Source organism: Populus euphratica, unplaced genomic scaffold (genome assembly GCF_000495115.2).
Source record: "Populus euphratica unplaced genomic scaffold, PopEup_1.0 scaffold152.1, whole genome shotgun sequence".
In the NCBI taxonomy this organism is placed as follows: Eukaryota; Viridiplantae; Streptophyta; class Magnoliopsida; order Malpighiales; family Salicaceae; genus Populus; species Populus euphratica.
The window spans coordinates 26,640-46,901 of NW_011500040.1; the positions used below are offsets into that span (position 1 = coordinate 26,640).

Below are 20,262 nucleotides of genomic sequence, written 5' to 3' on the forward strand. Positions count from 1 at the left end.
GAGATAGTCCATGAACATTAGGTTGTGATTGATTGCTAGGTTTCAAACTTGATTATGTTGTCTCAATTTAAGATACCAAGCCTTTCAATGATTTTTTTGCTTACAAAAATTATACTCGTCAAAAGCATCCCTTATATAAAGCTTATTTTTATTAATGAAGAATGATAAAAGATACTGCTACATAAAAGGATTAGAGGTTAAAAAAATTCTCCTTTTAGAATAAGACTAAAGATGTATTTCTTCAGTCAATAATTTACTAATAACTGAGTCAATAGAAGAAAATAGAGAACAATATAAAATTAAACCTTTATGTTTTTCAAAATCATTATGAAATATCGTTAAAAACTATATCAATCATCACTGCTTTTTATGATTAATATAGACACCATATGCATTTAATTTTACTGATTCTATAAGAGTTAATTGATCTCAAAGATCTATCATAATATAATAAAACTCCTAAATATTCATATTCTTTTAGTGAAGTTCTCTTATGTTTTTCTCCAATTGATACTACTTTATAAAATTTGATTAAGTAAATAACCTTCACAAATGATCCCAAATCTCATTTCTTGTGTCGTACTTTGCCAGCTATATACTTATAGAATGCTCAGCAAAATTATTAATCCAAGTAATGGTCTTTATATTGTTTACTTCCCAAACATCTATCAAAGTTATATAACCCTCATTAGTATTTTTAGGTTTCATAGGCATCCTGCTAAAATATTCCTATATTTTTTTACTCTTATAAAAATTTATCATTACACAATTTTGATACGAACAATTTTTTCTATCTAACCTCACATTTATAAATTAAAGTGAATTGTTTCTTTTAGTAATTATAATTAACAAATAAAAAAATAATTCAAAAAAATATTAAATTGTAGAAATTGAAGAAATTATATAATTACTCCAAAAAATATTAAATTAACTTGTAATTGAAAAGGCTTTATTTGACATTAAAATTTATTCTATGAAAATATGCTTTAATATTATGTTAAATAATTTAAAGAAATTAAAAAGAGGAGGTTATAGTTTCATTGATACTATAAAAGCAAATGAATTACCCATTTTTTTTTAACTTAACCTAAATTAAGAAAAAAACTATATATAAACTAAAACAAAAAATTCTAAAGACATTATTGTACCCTAATAAGTAATAAAATAAAATAAAATAACTATTTATTTCTTATCACGCAAATCGCGGCCTCATGAATCCTTAATAGAGGTAGCAGCCCTTTTGACGGCACTAGAGCTTTTGACGTAGTGATGCAGAGTCAATGTCCGTGGACGCCTTGCATAATGCCTACGCCACTGAGCTTTAAACCCTCGACATTCTCCACCTTTTCATTTTCAAAGCAACTGCTTCTCCACAGAAAAAGCATTGCCTCTATTAGCTCTACAAGGAGAGGAATCGTTTCTTACACTTCTCTCATGGCCTCCTCACCTTACGTTTCCACGACACAGAAGGATGCCTTTTCCACTCAAAACGACCCAACGCGGAAGACCCAACAGCCATTACAAGTACCCCAATCCTTTTTTTTCTCTCTTAGCTAATTTTGTACGCCCGTAGTTTATTTTCAATATGGGTTTTTATTTTCATTTTTTTGTGTGATTAACTCTAATTTTCAATTTGCTTAATAATTCAGATTTAGGGCCGAGATCGCTTTATGATTATGTTTAACCATTTGTCCAATTTTGAATCTTTGTGTAGTTTTTTTCGCTATCCTTCTTTTTAGCTTCGTTTTCCAATCAAATAATTTGCTTGAATGATGGTTAATGGTTTGAGGAGCATAAAAAAGAGAGCTTTTTAGCTAGGGCGCAATCAGGGGGTTGTTATTGTTGGAAAACTTTAACTATTAGATTTGCCTTGACTTTGGCTCACAATGCAAAGTTGGTGAGCAGTCTTAAACCTCTGGTTTTGTTGGGCTATTGTGTTTTGGTTGGAGCTCAAATCAGAGTTATGGTGGTAGACTGGAGTTAATTGTTTTGGTTGGAGCTAAAATTGAGCTAGTTTTGTGATAACTAATGAAAACACATTATTCCTTCACCGTGCTTCCTTGAAACCCAATCACAACTTTTATCGTGGTAATACATGGCTTGAAATGTATTGCCCTATTTTTCTCTGAACCCGTCAATATTTGGTCAAGCACTGTGGATTCCTTCAGTTTACGTCAATTCATCATATGAAGCAATGATTTCATTCTGCAATGGTTTGGTGAATAGTTCCATATCAAGTTAATAAATCACACGCCTCAGCATCTTTGTTTTTGGATTCCCTTTCTTCCTTCTAATATTTTGGCCTTTCTGCAGGTTGCAAAGCGTTTGGAAAAGTTCAAAACAACAATCTTCACACAGATGAGTTCGCTTGCCATCAAATATGGAGCAATAAATCTTGGCCAAGGTTTTCCCAACTTTGATGGTCCTGACTTTGTCAAAGAAGCCGCCATCCAAGCTATTAAAGATGGAAAGAACCAATATGCTCGTGGATACGGGGTTCCAGATCTCAACTCTGCCATTGCTGAGCGATTCAAGAAAGATACCGGGCTTGTGGTGGACCCTGATAAAGAAATTACTGTTACATCTGGGTGCACTGAAGCGATAGCTGCAACTATGCTAGGCTTGATAAATCCTGGCGATGAAGTAATCCTCTTTGCTCCTTTCTATGATTCATATGAAGCCACATTATCAATGGCTGGTGCCAAGATAAGGGGCATCACATTGTGCCCCCCAGCCTTTTCTGTTCCCATTGACGAGCTTAAATCAGCCATCACAAAGAATACTCGTGCAATTCTCATCAACACCCCACATAATCCAACTGGAAAGATGTTTACTAGGGAGGAGCTTAGTACTATAGCAGCACTTTGCATTGAGAATGATGTACTAGTTTTCACTGATGAAGTCTATGATAAATTGGCTTTTGAAACAGATCACATTTCTATGGCCTCTCTTCCAGGAATGTATGAACGGACTGTGACTTTGAATTCCTTGGGGAAGACATTCTCCTTGACAGGGTGGAAAATTGGCTGGGCAATAGCGCCTCCTCACTTGACATGGGGAGTGCGGCAAGCACACTCTTTCCTTACTTTTGCTACCTCCACCCCTATGCAGTGGGCGGCTGCAGTTGCTCTCAGAGCCCCAGAATCCTACTATGTTGAGTTAAAGAGGGATTATATGGCGAAGAAGGAAATCTTGGTGGAGGGGTTGAAGGCTGTTGGTTTCAAAGTATTTCCATCAAGTGGGACTTACTTTGTCGTTGTTGATCACACCCCTTTCGGCCTGGAAAATGATATTGCATTTTGTGAGTATCTGATCAAGGAAGTCGGGGTGGTAGCAATCCCAACAAGTGTATTTTACTTGAACCCGGAAGATGGAAAGAATTTGGTGAGATTCACCTTCTGCAAAGATGAAGAAACTCTGAAGGCTGCAGTCGAGAGGATGAAGGAGAAGCTGAAGAGAAAATGACCCCTTTTGGGTGGGATTAGCAGTCTGAACTTCGATATTTCTATGATTGATGCTGCAATGCAAAATATTTACGTGGGAGTTAAGTACCCTTTTTGGATGGCGATAAAGGCCAGTTAGTTTGCTAGCAATTATCATTCATTAGAATAATAGAGGCATCTTTTTCCAAAATCTATTGATATTTTTATCGATTTGATTATTGTCTCTCGTATTCTCATGTTTGTGGAATTTTTATCACTCATTGGTTCCTTGTATTGGATTGGCTCAATAATGATTGATTTCCTTGTACGTCTTGAAAACTAGTAAAGTTTAAGGTCCTATTTGTGTGCTGAAAAATAATATTTTTTTTTTAATAATAAATTTTGAGAAAGTGATTATTTTTTAATGTTTGGTAGAGATCAAATAAAATAAATCATAATCAAAATAATAGAGATCAAATAAAAAATTAAAAAAATAAAAGATGAAGAAATTAAAATAATAATAATCAATATTTCATAAGTTATTTCAAATAAAATAAGTAACAATCAAAAGAATGATGACTAAATTTGATAAATAAAAAATTTCAATAAAAAAAATAATAAGGAAAAAACAAATAGCAATTATAAAAATAAGAACCAAAGTTAATATAAAAATTAAATTTTAAGAGATGAAATTGAAAAATAAATATTTAAAACAAAAAAATATATATAGCAATCAAAAGTTTAAGGATTAAATTTGATATAATCAGCAAATAATGACATTTCTAAATTTTTCACAACTTCCAGAAAGTGTTTTCTGTCCAAATTTTTCAGGAAAACACTTTTCTAAAAACCAAGCCAAATTTTCTTTAGACTAGAAAGTGTTTTTCGTTGATCAATTTTTCTAACAGCAAACAAACACAAGAAAGTTTGGAAAGTGATTTCTCGAAAATCACTTTTCGGAAAACAAACATAGCCAACAAAGAAAACACTTTCCTAAAAACCAAGCTAAATTTCTCTTTGATCGGAAAGTGTTTTTCGTTAACCGGAAAGTATTTTTCGTTGACCAACTTTTCTAATGGCAAACAAACATGAAAAAGTTTGGAAAGTGGTTTTTCAAAAACTACTTTATGGAAAAGAAACATGGCCCAAATGTGTTTTCCAAAGTAGGTCAATTAAGGCCTGGGCTTTAACTTAGACCTTACTACTTCCTATGAGCTGTGTAGTCTTGGCGGTTTATTCATAGATGGTTCGCTGGTTCGTGTTGATTTTTTTCTACAACCTAAAAAAATGATGTTCAAGTGTTATTATTAGATTTTCAAAAATGAAAAAAAAAATTCATGACTCGACACCATAAAAAAATGCTAAAAAATAATGATTATGAATTAGAGGTGTTTAAAATAACCGATTAACCGATAAAATTGATAAAATCAAAGAAAAATTAATTGATAAAACCATAACGAAATAAAAAACCGATTAAACTAATTTTCAAAACCATAAATTTTAACAAGGCTAGTTCGGTTTTAGTTTTGAACCAAAAACTGAATCAAACCAAACCGGACCCACTAAACAATTAACAAAAAATTATGGTATAAATAGTTAACTTGCAACCTTAACCCTAATAATTAACATAACCTTCCTGCCTCTCATAAAAAAAAAAAAAAAACCTACCTCCTTGACCACATAAATTCCTAATTTTCCTAACCTCTCATAAAAAAAAAAAAACCTACCTTGACCACATAAATTCCTAATTTTCCTATCAATTAATTCTCAATCTTTCTTTCCTAGTTTCTTGACATAGGTAAGCAACTATATACATACGAAAAGTAGTCGGACAGCTATAAAAAAAATCAAATGCCCTTTACATATCAATCTCCTTTTGCTTGTACTATTTACAATATTGGCAATGGACATTTAAAGGCTCGAAGTCATCTTTATCTCAAGTATCTGAAAACTTGGCACATATTTGATCAATTCCAGTGAAAGATTGAAATAGTTTATGTTTTCTAGCCATATGGGACAATGATTTTTCATATGGAGGATCCAATACCACCGATGGCTTGTCCAACAGACTCCTAAGCAATGGTAACGCTAGCCTCGAAGAAAGTGGGGAGATCATAGCCGGCATGTGAAGCGACATCGTAGATAATGGCAAATTCATTTTTCAAGCCGGATTTAAATTCTTCTAGGTCTTTCTTGAAAATTTTGATGACGGATTCATATTTGATTGCTAAAGTTCGGATAAGAGAGCTAAAGGACTAGGTGGAGTTTTGGGTTGGCGGGTCAAGGTTCGAGTTTCCAGAGCTATGAGGGGGGGATTTGGGAGAGTTTAGATGATGAGATTAGGTTTCCTTGTTTTTTTTTTCCAAAAAACCAGATTTAAACGAACCAAACCGGTTTTTGGTCTTGTTCAGTTAATATTTCATAAAATTAATATAATTCGGTTCGGCTGGTTTTTTGAATCTAAATCGAACCAAACCGAACCGTGAACACCCCTATTATCAATCCCCTATAATAAAAATGTAGAAAGATAAAATTAGAAAACAAAATTCAATGAAAAAAAGGTATTAAAAAACAAAGCATCAGCAAAACCAAGTGAGGCTGTCAAACCCGTAACTAGAACCAAACGAACAATCATTATTTGATAAATGGCTTGTGTTACGATGCATATATATTTTTTTTAAAGGAACAAAATCCAAGATTATACTATTATTGACTAGGGATCCAAAAATATTAAAAAGCAATGAAAAAACTGATCTGCCATACTTAGTGAATTTAATAAACTTATGACTTGAGACATGATACTAAAATAACTAAATATATAAATAAAAAAAGGTAAATGAACAAAGAATACCAATTTCAAAAAAAAAAAATTAAGAAAACAAAATTTCTTCAAGTATTGTCTCAAATTAAATACCAAGGATGCAATAAATAAATTTAATAAAAAAAGAAAAATAGGACCAATCATATTTTTTATTGGAGAAAAAATATCAAAACAATACAAAACTTGTAAACCAGGGTTAAACTATCAAACTTGCAATCTATTAAATTCTTGAACCGGGCTCAACTTAGGAGTTCAACACCTAAAAAATTAGATATTAGATGATAAAATCAATCAATTCAATTCAAAAATAGAATTCCTTTAGAAAATCTAAATTTAACAAAGCCAAAAACCTAAAAGTAAAGCAACCCGTGTTATTTTAAAATTGACCAAAAAAAAACGAATAGAAAGCAAATAAAAATAATAACAAAATGGTAAAGGATATAAATAAAAAGCTTTTAAAAAAGCAAAAAAACCACGAAAATCTATGTCCCTGTCAACTTCATTAATTAAAACCAATCTTTTAAACTTGTAAACCGTTAAATTTTACACTCGGACTAAACTTAGAAACTTAATTTGACCAACATACAACCCAAAATATAAAATAGGGATAACTCAAGAAAAAAAAAGTTAAACAAATCATAAAGCTCATGATCTAATAACTTGAAGTAAAATGATAAAAATGAAAAAGACAGACAAATTAATAAGTTAATGTCAAAAAATTAAAAAAAATACCCAACTCAAACTAGGTAAATCATTGAAACTGGTGAATTGGGTCATGATAATGGGACAACCCTGTAAAAGATAGAAATAATCAAAAAGCAAAATCCTCAATTAAAAAAAATTAAAAAAACAGTAAGGACTAAATCTTGTACCAAAAATAATTAAAAGAAATTAATTAGGGATAAATTTGAAAACAAAATAAAGGAAGAAAATGACAAAAAAAAAAGAGTAATGAAAAAAATGAGGACTAAAATTTGAAAAAAAAATGAATTAAAATTCTAAAGGATAAAATAAAAAAATTGCAAAGGATAAAAAAAATTACAATTAAAAGAATAAAGATTAGATTGTAAACAAAAAACAAATAAAATTAAATGCAGAGAGGGATGAAATTGAAAAAAATAAACTTCAAGAAACATTAAAAGTAAAACAAATAAAAATTAAAAGAATGAAGATCAAACTCAATATAAAATCAAAATGGAAGACATAATTAGCTTTTTCAAGGCCTGGCATGAAAACCAAGATCTAGAAGAGGAGAAATGAAGGGCAGGAGAAAAAACCACATCGCCGCCAAACCACCAATTGTTATGGAGCTCGCGTCACTCCACTAGTCGTGCCACATCCTTGCTCATCAGATGAGAGGGCGATAAGTTTTTTTGACTATCGTACTTGGCCACATATACCTCTGGAATAACATAGAGGACTCTAATAATCATTAGATTCCAATAGAATAAAAAAAAAAGGATGAAACGAAAAAATAATCAATGAAAAAAAGTATTAAAAGACAAAGCACTAGCAAAACCAAATGAAATTGTTAAAACCCACGAGTAGAACCAAACAAACAATCATTATTTGATTGGTGACTCATGCAATGCTGTGGACTTATCATTTTTTTTTATCGCTTAAAAGATATCAAGATGATGCATATTTTTATATAAAAAAAACAAAATCTAAAATTATAATCATTGACTCAAGATCTAAAAATACTAAAAATAAATGAAAAAAGATCGAGCCAAACCTAGTGAACCTACTAAACTCATGACTTGAGATATGATACCAGGATAACTAAATAGATAAAAAAAAGTAAACAAACAATGAGTACTGATTTCAAAAAACAAAATTTCTTTAAGTATTGCCTCTAATTAAATGTCATGGACACAATCAATAAATTTAATAAAAAACCAAAATAGGGCCACCTATATTTTTCATCGGAGAAAAAAATATCAAAACGATGCAGACCTTGTAAACTCGGGTTAAACTCTCAAACTCACAATCTATTAAATTCTTGAACCGAGCTCAACTGAGAAGCTCAACACCTAAAAAATTACATGTTAGATGATAGAGAAGCTTAACACCTAAAAAATTACATGTTAGATGATAAAATCAATCAATTCAAAAATAAAATAAAATGCCTTTAGAAAATCTAAACTTAATGAAGCAAAAAAATTAAAAGCAAGGTGACTCGTGTTATTTTAAAATTGACCATAAAAATCTCATAGAAAATGAATAAAAAATTTTAATAAAAAAGACAAAAAAAAATCCTCAATTATAAAAAATTAAAACAATAAACAATAAAGACCAAATATGAAACTAAAAATAATTGAAAGAAACTAATTAGGGATAAAATTGAAAACAAAATAATGAAAAAAATGATAAAAAATAAGTAATGTAAAAAATAAGGACTAAAATTTCAAAAAAAAATGAATTAAAATTCTAAAGGAAAAAATAAAAAATAAATAAATGAAAAGGATGAAAAAAAAATTAAAAAAAATGAGGATCAATTTAAACAAAAATAAAAAAAAAATGAGGATCAATTTAAACAAAAAAACAAATTAAATTAAATGAAGAGACAAATGAAATAGAAAAAATAAACTTATAGCAGTATTAAAATCAAAGCAAATAAAATCAAAAGAATAAAAATTAAAATTCAAAATAAATTCATAATGATACATAACTAAATTTTTCAAGGCCTGACATGAAAACCAAGACCTAGAAAAGAGAAATATAGAGCAGGAGGAAAAACCCCATTGCAGCCACCCGATGTGGTTAATGCATCACTCAAGCAGTTGTGCTATATTCTTGCGCATCAGTTGAGACAAGGATCGATTTTATTGACCATTATACTTGAACACACGCACCTTTAAAATAGTGTGGAGAACCTCACATGCTATATGTCGGTATATTTTATCAATTTATTAATATTTAAAAAATAAATTACAAAAATGGTCCAAAGACATACCATTAATACACAAAAAACTACAGTGTAAAGGCTGAAATACCCTCATAAACTATGCTTAAAATCGGGAAAGTCAAAGGTTAACAATATAATTTTACAATATAATTTTACCATCCTGTATTTTTTTTTTATTTTAATGTGCCTTAACCCTAGTCCCTACTTGAACTAAAAGAATATCCCATGGTTGACTCCCTCTACGCTTTTTATTTATTTTTCCTTGAGAACTTACAATTAATTTATTTTTCATTTTTTTGGCATAAAAGAAGTATTTCTCGTGAAGAATCTCGTTAAATTCATTGGGAACCGAAGAAGTTTTATCTACTGAAATCTCGGAGAATCGAGAGACAGAAGGAGTAGATCTTTGGTGGACATTGAACTCCGACTCTTCCCGGGACACATGAACCGTATCCTGCTAGGACCATTACACTTGATTCCCCATTCTATAAGTATATCAAACTCGGTTTAGAAAAGGAGCTCTCAGCATAAAGTTTCAGATCAGGAACGCAGGGGAACCTCAACCATGGCCGCCAAAGGGCAGGTTGATCTTCTTCTAAAGCTAGACCATGCGAAAACTCAGCTCTACCACGTCAAAGCTGTGATAATCTCCGGCATGGGATTTTTCACGGATGCATACGATCTTTTTTGCATCTCTCTGGTGACCAAACTACTTGGCCGCATATATTACCAGGTTGAAGGATCACCAAAACCAGGTATTTTGCCCCCTAATGTAGCCGCTGCTGTTAATGGCGTAGCACTATGTGGAACTCTTGCTGGACAACTCTTCTTTGGGTGGCTCGGTGACAAGCTTGGTCGCAAGCGTGTCTTTGGCATCACGCTTTTGGTCATGATGATATCTTCCATCGGTTCTGGCCTTTCTTTTGGGAGTTCTCCGAAAACAGTCATGGCTACCTTGTGTTTCTTTAGGTTTTGGCTCGGTTTCGGGATCGGAGGAGACTATCCACTCTCGGCAACCATAATGGCTGAATACTCTAACAAGAAGACTCGTGGGGCTTTCATTGCGGCTGTTTTTGCTATGCAAGGATTTGGAATTCTTGCTGGCGGTGTTGTGGCTATGGCTGTTTCTGCAGCTTTTGGTGCTGTATACAAAGCTCCTGATCGCCAGGGCTCAATTCCTTATAGCACTCTGCGGCACAGTCCCAGGATACTGGTTCACAGTTTTTCTTATTGATTATATAGGTCGTTTCACAATTCAGCTGATCGGGTTTTTCTTCATGACCGTGTTCATGTTTGTATTGGCCATTCCTTATCACCACTGGACTCTAAAAGAAAACAACATTGGTTTCGTAGTCATCTATGGACTTACCTTCTTTTTTGCAAATTTTGGGCCTAATAGCACTACGTTTATAGTACCAGCGGAGATTTTCCCTGCGAGGTTCAGGTCAACTTGCCATGGAATATCAGCAGCTGCTGGGAAGGCTGGCGCAATAATAGGGGCTTTTGGGTTCTTGTATGCAGCACAGAATCAGGACAAGTCCAAGGTTGATCCAGGGTATCCAGCAGGTATTGGGATGAAAAACTCTCTAATGGTGCTTGGCGTGGTGAATGTGCTTGGCTTTCTGTTGACATTTTTGGTTCCTGAGCCAAAAGGAAGATCCTTAGAGGAGATTTCAGGGGAGAATGAAGAAGTTGATCAAGCACATCCCACTGGAGTTGAAACTGTCTAGTCTAGCTGTTTTTCTTCAGATTACCTTTTCATTCTAGGTTTCAGTATGCTGGACCAAGATCGTAAGAATTTTTCTTTATCCTATTAATTAAACTGATACTTATTTGCTCTGAGGCTAAGGGTTTCCAAATAGGGAATTTCAATGCTGCATCTCAGATGAAAATAATCTAATTAAGAAAACCTCCAATCCATGATTAATTAACGTCGATATAAACTAGAATCGCAAGCGCTGAGATTTAATCCGCATGACATGCATTTCCAAATCCTATTATTTCTGTTCTTCTAGCTAAGAAAACAATGTTGTGCCATGTTTATTTTATAGCAAATTAACTTGTTCCATGCCAGGAACCAAAAAACTGTTTAAGGCAGCTAATCGCTTGTCCACCAATGGTCACAGTTATTGATAGTGTGTTTGTCACATATTTTTTTTCTACATCCTCCAAAAATACTCTACACTTTTAAGAGTTTGATTGTTTGCACGGTGTACAACGCGATGCACTACACAAAAGCACACTAAAAATTTAAATTGATGTTTTTTTATGTGGTGCGCCGCTTGGTGGTGCTGACGCTGAGAAAAATACAAAGGTTTGTACATGTTCTAAAACCTTTTTACTAGATTATCCCACATTTCCTTTAGACTTAATTATCATCATGAACAGCTTTGATTTTCGCATGTTTAGTTTTGTAAGTCGGGGACGAAATAGTGACAGAAGTACCATCTGCACTCTGCACCCATAAGATCTCACATTTGCAATGGATGGCTTGAAACTAAGTATGCGCGAGTCATCATCGCTCCATGCATTATCATAAACAAGAAAATCAGGCGCATAAGGGCGGTCTGATGCTGCTGAGCTTTCTCTATTGAAGCCCTGCGTGGAAAGTCACAACAATTCTGCTAGTTTTCTTTAGTAAGAGAACAAACTCCTTTCTGGGCTGATCAAGAAGGATCTTGCATTTCGTGAGTGCTCAGCCAATGAGATATGGCCTGATAGAGGTCTACTTCCAAAAGAATTCTTTCTTCCAAGTATTAATTAATTAATTTCCTAGCATTATCAATGGCTGGTGCCAAGATAAAGGGCATCACATTTTGCCCACCAGCCTATTCTGTTCCCATTGACGAGCTTAAATCAGCCATCACAAAGAATACTCGTGCAATTCTCATCAGCACTCCACATAATCTAACTGGAAAGATGTTTATTAGGGTGGAGCTTGGTACTATCGCATCACTTTGCATTGAGAATGATGTACTAGTTTTCACTGATGAAGTTTATGATAAATTGGCTTTCGAAACAGATCACATTTCTATGGCCCCCCTTCCAGAAATGTATGAACGGACTGTGACTTTGAATTCCTTAGGGAAGACATTCTCCATGACAGGATGGAAAATTGGCTGGCAATAGCGCCTCCTTACTTGACATGGGGAGTGCGGCAGGCGCACTCTTTCCTTACTTTTGCTACCTCCACTCCTATGCAATGCAGTGGGCGGCTGCATTTGCTCTCAGAGCCCCAGAATCCTACTATGTTGAGCTAAAGAGGGATTACATGGCAAAGAAGGAAATCTTGGTTGAGGGGTTGAAGGCTGTTGGTTTTAAAGTATTTCCATCAAGTGGGACCTACTTTGTCGTTGTTGATCACACCCCTTTCGGCCTGGAAAATGATATTGCATTTTGTGAGTATCTGATCAAGGAAGTCGGGGTGGTAGCAATCCCAACAAGTGTATTTTACTTGAACCCGGAAGATGGAAAGAATTTGGTGAGATTCACCTTCTGCAAAGATGAAGAAACTCTGAAGGCTGCAGTCGAGAGGAAGAAGGAGAAGCTGAAGAGAAAATAACCCCTTTTGTGTGGGAATAGCAGCCTGAACTTCGATATTTCAATGATTGATGCTGCAATGCAAAATATTTATGTGGGAGTTAAGTACCCTTTTTGGGTGGCGATAAAGGCCAGTTAGTTTGCTAGCAATTATCATTAGAATAATAGAGGCATCTTTTTCTAAAATCTATTGATATTTATCGATTCGATTATTGTCTCTCGTATTCTCACGTTTGTGTATTTTTTACCACTCTCTAGTTCCTTTTATTGGATTGGCACAGTAATGATTGATTTCCTTGCATGTTTTCCAAATTAGGTCAATTAAGGCCTGGGCTTTCTCTTCGGCCTTACTGCCTCCTGTGGGCTGTGTAGTGGTGGCGGTTTATTCATAGATGGCGGACTTTGCTGTGGTGTAGATTGATTGTTTTCTGCAGTCTAAAAAAATGATGTTCCAGTGTTATTATTAGATTTTCAAGAACAAAAAAAAATCAACAACTTGATATCATAAAAAAATTAAAAAAAATAATGCTTGTCAATCCCTTATAATAAAAATGTAGAAAGATAAAATTATAAAACAAAAATTAATAAAAAAAATATTAAAAAACAAAGCATTAGCAAAACCAAATAAAATCATCACAACCCACAAGTAGAATTAAGCAGAAAATCATTATTTGATAGGTGGTTAGCACAACACTCAGATCTATTATAATAGAAAAGACAATGCATATTTTTTTAAGAAAAAAAATCCAAGATTATGATTATTGACTTGAAATCCAAAAATATTATAAATCAATGAAAAAAATGATCATGCCAAACATAATAAACCTGTCAAACTCATGACTCGAGACATAATACTAAAATAACTAAATAGAAAAAAAAAAGGTGAATAAACAAAAAATACTAATTTCAACAAAAAATTTCAAAAAAATTTCTTTCAAGTATTGTATTAAATTAAATGCCTGGGATGAAATCAATAAAATTAATAAAAAACCAAAATAGGGCAAACTATATTTTTTATCGGAGAAAAAAAAATATTAAAATGATGCAAACCTTGTAAACCTGGATTAAAATTTTAAACTTGTAATTTATTAAATTCTTGAACGGGTTTCATTCTAAAAGCTCAACACCTAAAAAATTAAATGTTGGATGATAAAATCACTTAATTCAATTCAATTCAAAAACAAAATTCCTTTAGAAAATCTAAATTTAACTAAGTTAAAAAAAAAAAGAAGAAGCAAGGCCACCCATGGATTTTTAAAATTCTAAAAAAAAAAAAAGCAAGGCCACCCATGGATTTTTAAAATTCACCACAAAAATCTCATAAAAAATAAATAAAAATAATAACAAAATGGTAAAGGATGGAAACAAAAAGCTTTTAAAAAAGCAAAACAAAATCACGGAAACTTGTGTCCTAGTCAACTTTATTAATTGGACTCAATCTTTTAAACTTATGAATCATTAAATTCTATACTTGGACTAAACATAGAGACTTAATTTGATCTACCTGCTATCGAGATATAAAATAGGAATAACATGACAAAAAGAAAAGCTAAACAAATCACAAAGCTTATAGCCCAATAATTCAAAGTCAAATGATAAAAATAAAAATAAAAACAAATTAATAAGTCAATGTCAAATAATAAAAATAAAAATTCTAAAAGAATTTTAAAAAATATCGAAGTCAAACTAGGTAAATCATTGAAACTAGTGAATTAGGTCATGAGAATGTGATAACCCTGTAAAAGACAAAAATAATTAAAAATAAAATCCTCAATTTAATTTTTTTTTTAAATAAACAATGAGGACCAAATCTTGCACTAAAAGTAATTGAAAGAAACTATTTAGGGATAAAATTAAAAAAAAAAAAGAATCTAAGAAAGAGAAACCAAGGGTATGAGAAAAAACCTCATCACCACCAAAACACCACTCATTATGGAGCATGCACCACTCTAGCAAGTGCACTATATTTTTGTGTATCGATTGAGACAATGATTGATTTAGTTGCTATCATACTTAGCTACATGTATCTTTAGAATAACGTGAAGTACCTTGACAAGATGATATGTGTATATGACACATGTCAATATATTTTACTGATTTATTAATGTTTTAATAAAATAAATTAAAAAAAAATTATCAAAGGGCATACCATTATTATAAAGAAACCTTGGTACAAAGATCAAAATGCCGTTATAAGCTAAGCTTTAAATTCAAAAAATTAAAAATCAACAAAATAATTTTTCAGTACAAAAATAAAGAAAAAACAAATTAATAAACTCTTCAAGTCTATTTTTTTCTAAACACTCAAGGGTATAAATGTTATTTCACTTTGCAAATTAAAAATAAAGAATAAAAGAAACCCCAAGTTGAAAGTTTTTTTGTTTGATTTCAAAAGGCAAAAGAATATTTTCATCGTGCATTTAATTTGGAACGAAATCTTTGCCCAATCAATTCTGAAATCACATTTGAATCTTATAAAAGAAAAATATAATTTTGCCCCTGATACCAAAATAATTATTAAGAATAATGAAGGACAAAATCTTAATTACACTGCTTCACTGTACACAGTGATTTTCCTGATTCCCTACTCGAACTAAAATATTATTCGCCATGGCGAGTCCCTCTACGCTTTTTATTTATTTTTTCTTGAGAACTTACAATTAATTTATTTTTCATTTTTTTGGCATAAAAGAAGTATTTCTCGTGAAGAATCTCGTTAAATTCATTGGGAACCGAAGAAGTTTTATCTACTGAAATCTCGGAGAATCGAGAGACAGAAGGAGTAGATCTTTGGTGGACATTGAACTCCGACTCTTCCCAGGACACATAAACCGTATCCTGCTAGGACCATTACGCTTGATTCCCCATTCTATAAATATATCAAACTCGGTTTGGAAAAGGAGCTCTCAGCATAAAGTTTCAGATCAGGAACGCAGGGGAACCTCAACCATGGCCGCCAAAGGGCAGGTTGATCTTCTTCTAAAGCTAGACCATGCGAAAACTCAGCTCTACCACGTCAAAGCTGTGATAATCTCCGGCATGGGATTTTTCACGGATGCATACGATCTTTTTTGCATCTCTTTGGTGACCAAACTACTTGGCCGCATATATTACCAGGTTGAAGGATCACCAAAACCAGGTATTTTGCCCCCTAATGTAGCCGCTGCTGTTAATGGCGTAGCACTATGTGGAACTCTTGCTGGACAACTCTTCTTTGGGTGGCTCGGTGACAAGCTTGGTCGCAAGCGTGTCTTTGGCATCACGCTTTTGGTCATGATGATATCTTCCATCGGTTCTGGCCTTTCTTTTGGGAGTTCTCCGAAAACAGTCATGGCTACCTTGTGTTTCTTTAGGTTTTGGCTCGGTTTCGGGATCGGAGGAGACTATCCACTCTCGGCAACCATAATGGCTGAATACTCTAACAAGAAGACTCGTGGGGCTTTTATTGCGGCTGTTTTTGCTATGCAAGGATTTGGAATTCTTGCTGGCGGTGTTGTGGCTATGGCTGTTTCTGCAGCTTTTGGTGCTGTATACAAAGCTCCTAAAGGCCAATACAATGAATGCAATGGAAGAACTTTTCAAGATCGCCAGGGCTCAATTCCTTATAGCACTCTGCGGCACAGTCCCAGGATACTGGTTCACAGTTTTTCTTATTGATTATATAGGTCGTTTCACAATTCAGCTGATCGGGTTTTTCTTCATGACCGTGTTCATGTTTGTATTGGCCATTCCTTATCACCACTGGACTCTAAAAGAAAACAACATTGGTTTCGTAGTCATCTATGGACTTACCTTCTTTTTTGCAAATTTTGGGCCTAATAGCACTACGTTTATAGTACCAGCGGAGATTTTCCCTGCGAGGTTCAGGTCAACTTGCCATGGAATATCAGCAGCTGCTGGGAAGGCTGGCGCAGTAATAGGGGCTTTTGGGTTCTTGTATGCAGCACAGAATCAGGACAAGTCCAAGGTTGATCCAGGGTATCCAGCAGGTATTGGGATGAAAAACTCTCTAATGGTGCTTGGCATGATGAATGTACTTGGCTTTCTGTTGACATTTTTGGTTCCTGAGCCAAAAGGCAGATCCTTAGAGGAGATTTCAGGGGAGAATGAAGAAGTTGATCAAGCACATCCCACTGGAGTTGAAACTGTCTAGTCTAGCTGTTTTTTTTTGTCAGATTACCTTTTCATTCTAGGTTTCAATATGCTGTACCAAGATCTTAAGAATTTTTCTTTATCCTCTTAATTAAACTGATACTTATTTGCTCGGGGGTTAAGGGCTGCCTCTTAGGGAATTTCAATGTCGTGCCGTATTTATTTTATAGCAAATTAACTTAGTTCCATGCCTGGAACCCAAAAACTGTTAATGCTGCTGACGTTAAATCGCTTGTCCACCAATGATCACAGTCACTGATGGTGTGTTTGGCATACATTTTTAAGAGTGATGCACTCCATAAATATGGACTACAAATTTAAATTGATGGTTTTTATGTGGTGCATCGCTAGGTGGTGCTGATAGCCGCTAAGAAAAATACAAAGATTTGTTTTTAACAAAGAAAATTATATTATTACACGATTCAATTCATAATGATATATATATCTTGATGAATAGTAAAAACATAAACAGTTAAACACTAATTTCTCTATAATTATCCCACATTTGTTTTAGATTTAATTATTATCATAAACAGTTTTGATTTTTACATTTTTTTTTATATAACTAAAGATATTCAGATTAATTTACATACTCGTCAACTAATCTATGAAGCTATGAGGTGAGGTTAGAAGTACGACCATATGCACTCTGCACCCATAAGATCTCACATTTGCAATGTATGGCTTGAAATGAAGCATGCGCGAGTCATCATTATCACAAACCAGAAAATCAGGCGCATGAGGGCAGGCTGATGCTGAGCTTTCTCTAGAAGTCACAACAATTCTGCCGGTCTTCTTTAGTTATAGAACAAGCTCCCCTTCTAGGCTGAAGAAGGGTCTTGCGTTTCGTGAGTGCTCACCCAATGAGACATGGCGTGATTGGATATGATGACTACTTCCAATAGAATTCTTTCGTCCAGGTATTAATTATTTTCCTAACAAGGAAAAGAAAATCAAAGGATTCTTTAAGTGTTGTAATCAGCCCAATGGGTCATTCTTTCTTGTCAAGTTCGATGTCCTTTGCGGTGAAAACTTCAAGAGTTGCATTATTATATATAAACTGGCGATTAAGATTTTACTGCCCATAGTAAATTGCGATTTGAAGTAAGGTTTCTGTCCTTTGTGGTGTCATCGAGATTCAAACCACCGAAATTATTATATTGTTTATTACAATCCTTAATTATTTGCATTATATAATAATTATCAAATCAACTCACGTTTACCGGTTAAGAGATCAAATTTCAGGTTATATGGAAGGACGCTAGTTAATTCAAATTAATTTTAAAAAATTAAAAAAAAATATTTATAATTATAATATTTAATATAAAAAATTTAAAAAACAATTCATGCAAATATAAATTATAAATATTGTAAATAATAAAGTTTAAAAGATTATATCAAAAAAAATATTTAAACTAAAAATATTTTTTATTTCACATTAAAAAAACATATTTTTTTTTATAAACATAATATATATATATATGTTAAAAAAATTTAAATTTCATATTAAAAAAATAAAAATATTATATTATTTATATAGTAAACTTTGAAATGAGTTAATAACTTCTGAAAAATATAGAAAAGAGAGGTTTTTAGCTAGGAAAAAAATACATTTAAAAAAAATAGGTCTATATTTTGTTTTATTAGGTCATCAAGATTTCAAATTGACTCAGCAGGTTAAATAATTTTTTTTAGGCTAATTATGGATCAAGTTTTTGAATAAAACAGACCTTACCAACACTTAGGTCATCTAAGTCTTAGGTTAACTTCTTGGGTTTGGGTCTAATAATTATGCATTATATTTATTTAATTCTATTTTTTAATATCACATGTAAATAATATTTTTTTTTAATATAAAAAATTCATAAACTTTTCAAAGATTAATTTCTTACGATAATTTTATCATATTATAAATGATGATTTTTTAATTATATAGTACTTGTAGAAGTTATTTTTTAAATATTTTTATGATATTTTGATGTTTTATAAGAAAACATGTGGAACTCATATGTTATTTAATAAAAAAAATTAATAAAATGTAATGGAAGGATTATCAATCAAATTATCTTGTTGTTGAAAGAACAAGAAGAAGAATTAATGAATTAAAACCATCAATGATTTAAGAGATGTTTGTCAATGGAGAGTCTTGAAAATTATTCTTTTTGGTGTCAATTCAAAATATTGAACATTAAAACGTTAAATATGTATCACTCTCATTGCAAGCGTTACCAATCCAGTGGTGGAGCTATAATGAGAGTTAAGGTTGCCCTTAATTTTTTTAAAAATATTTTTTATATTAAAATTTTAATATAATAATTTAACAAGTTTTTCTTTTTCTTTTTTTTTTGAATTATTGTTCATATCTCCTTTTTCTTCTACAATTTTTTTTTAAATTCTAAACTATTAATTAATTAAGTAATCTTTTATACTTTATGCATGATATTTTAAGTTTCCTTCATTTTTTTTTATTTATTTCATTGTTTAATTTTAGTTTTATTTTTTAATAAGATGATAACTAATGGATTTGCTAAATTAATATGTGTATGTATAATATTATTTATATATAAATATGAATTGAAATAAGTTTTGATAAATTAATATGAATTTTGATATGAATTTTATATGAAAAATGATGGTAATCAATGTACTAGTGATTAAAAATGAAGGACTGGATAACTAAAAAAATTAGGGATATAATAAAAAAAATATATTAATATTTATATTTAACCCACTTGTGTAAAATAAATTAATAAACAATTGTTGCCAATAATTTTACTAGTCCCTAAAAGATTTAAAAATAGATGAATGAAAGTTTCATTATATATATTGAGAAAGAATATTTTTAATGAAATTAATCAGGAAGTCATTATTAAGCAATTTTAAAATATGAAAACTTGAAAAAAATAATTATAATATAAGTTTTTTCATTTTAAAAATATTCTTAAATTAATTTTGTATGACATGAGTTGATACATGCATTTTAAATTGATTTTTCTATATATAATCCATGTTTATATAATATATAATATCAAATATTTATAATTTATCCTTTTATTTAAAATTTTCTAGCTCCGACACTGTACTAATCCAATCCAACCGAGGGCTACGAAGCATTCTATTTTTAGAACTAGAGGGGAGAAGATCAAATGATCATAACACGAAATCAAAGGCAAAGCAAATCAAGCAAGTAGTTCTGGAGCAAAAAAAAAAATCAAGCAATTTACAGGGCTAAGAACCATTCTAGTTGTAGAATATTGAAACAAATATTAAATTATAGGTTTTTTGTAATCAATTATTTATTATAATTGAATTTAATTATTATATTAGTTGAAAATAATTAAGAGGCTTAACCTATTAGTTAGCCAATCTTATATATATAGATATATAGAGCAATATACAATAATAACAATGGATGTTAC

The 20,262-nt window shown here is 31.9% G+C and overlaps 2 protein-coding genes, 1 long non-coding RNA gene and 2 pseudogenes across 3 annotated transcripts; 4 read left to right on the plus strand and 1 right to left on the minus strand.

The window, feature by feature from the left end:
* The first annotated feature begins 1,202 nt into the window (after nt 1–1,202).
* LOC105107213 (kynurenine--oxoglutarate transaminase-like) lies at nt 1,203–3,669 on the plus strand. The gene is made up of 2 exons (XM_011001054.1): nt 1,203–1,524; nt 2,314–3,669. The coding sequence occupies exons 1-2, from the start codon at nt 1,270–1,272 to the stop codon at nt 3,463–3,465; spliced, it is 1,407 nt and encodes a 468-aa protein (XP_010999356.1). The 5' UTR covers nt 1,203–1,269; the 3' UTR covers nt 3,466–3,669.
* A 319-nt stretch (nt 3,670–3,988) lies between these two features.
* Nucleotides 3,989–7,073, minus strand: LOC105107212 (uncharacterized). Its single transcript, XR_838835.1, has 3 exons — nt 6,987–7,073; nt 6,877–6,887; nt 3,989–4,001 (listed from the first exon to the last, which is right to left on the minus strand). It is a non-coding gene; the product is annotated as an uncharacterized LOC105107212 (long non-coding RNA).
* A 2,419-nt stretch (nt 7,074–9,492) lies between these two features.
* On the plus strand, nt 9,493–10,881 carry LOC105107211 (probable inorganic phosphate transporter 1-7; annotated as a pseudogene).
* Nucleotides 10,882–11,935: 1,054 nt separating this feature from the next.
* Nucleotides 11,936–12,713, plus strand: LOC105107248 (kynurenine--oxoglutarate transaminase 1-like). Its single transcript, XM_011001102.1, has 2 exons — nt 11,936–12,217; nt 12,360–12,713. The coding sequence occupies exons 1-2, from the start codon at nt 11,936–11,938 to the stop codon at nt 12,711–12,713; spliced, it is 636 nt and encodes a 211-aa protein (XP_010999404.1).
* Nucleotides 12,714–15,437: 2,724 nt separating this feature from the next.
* On the plus strand, nt 15,438–16,924 carry LOC105107214 (inorganic phosphate transporter 1-4-like; annotated as a pseudogene).
* Nucleotides 16,925–20,262: the final 3,338 nt, after the last annotated feature.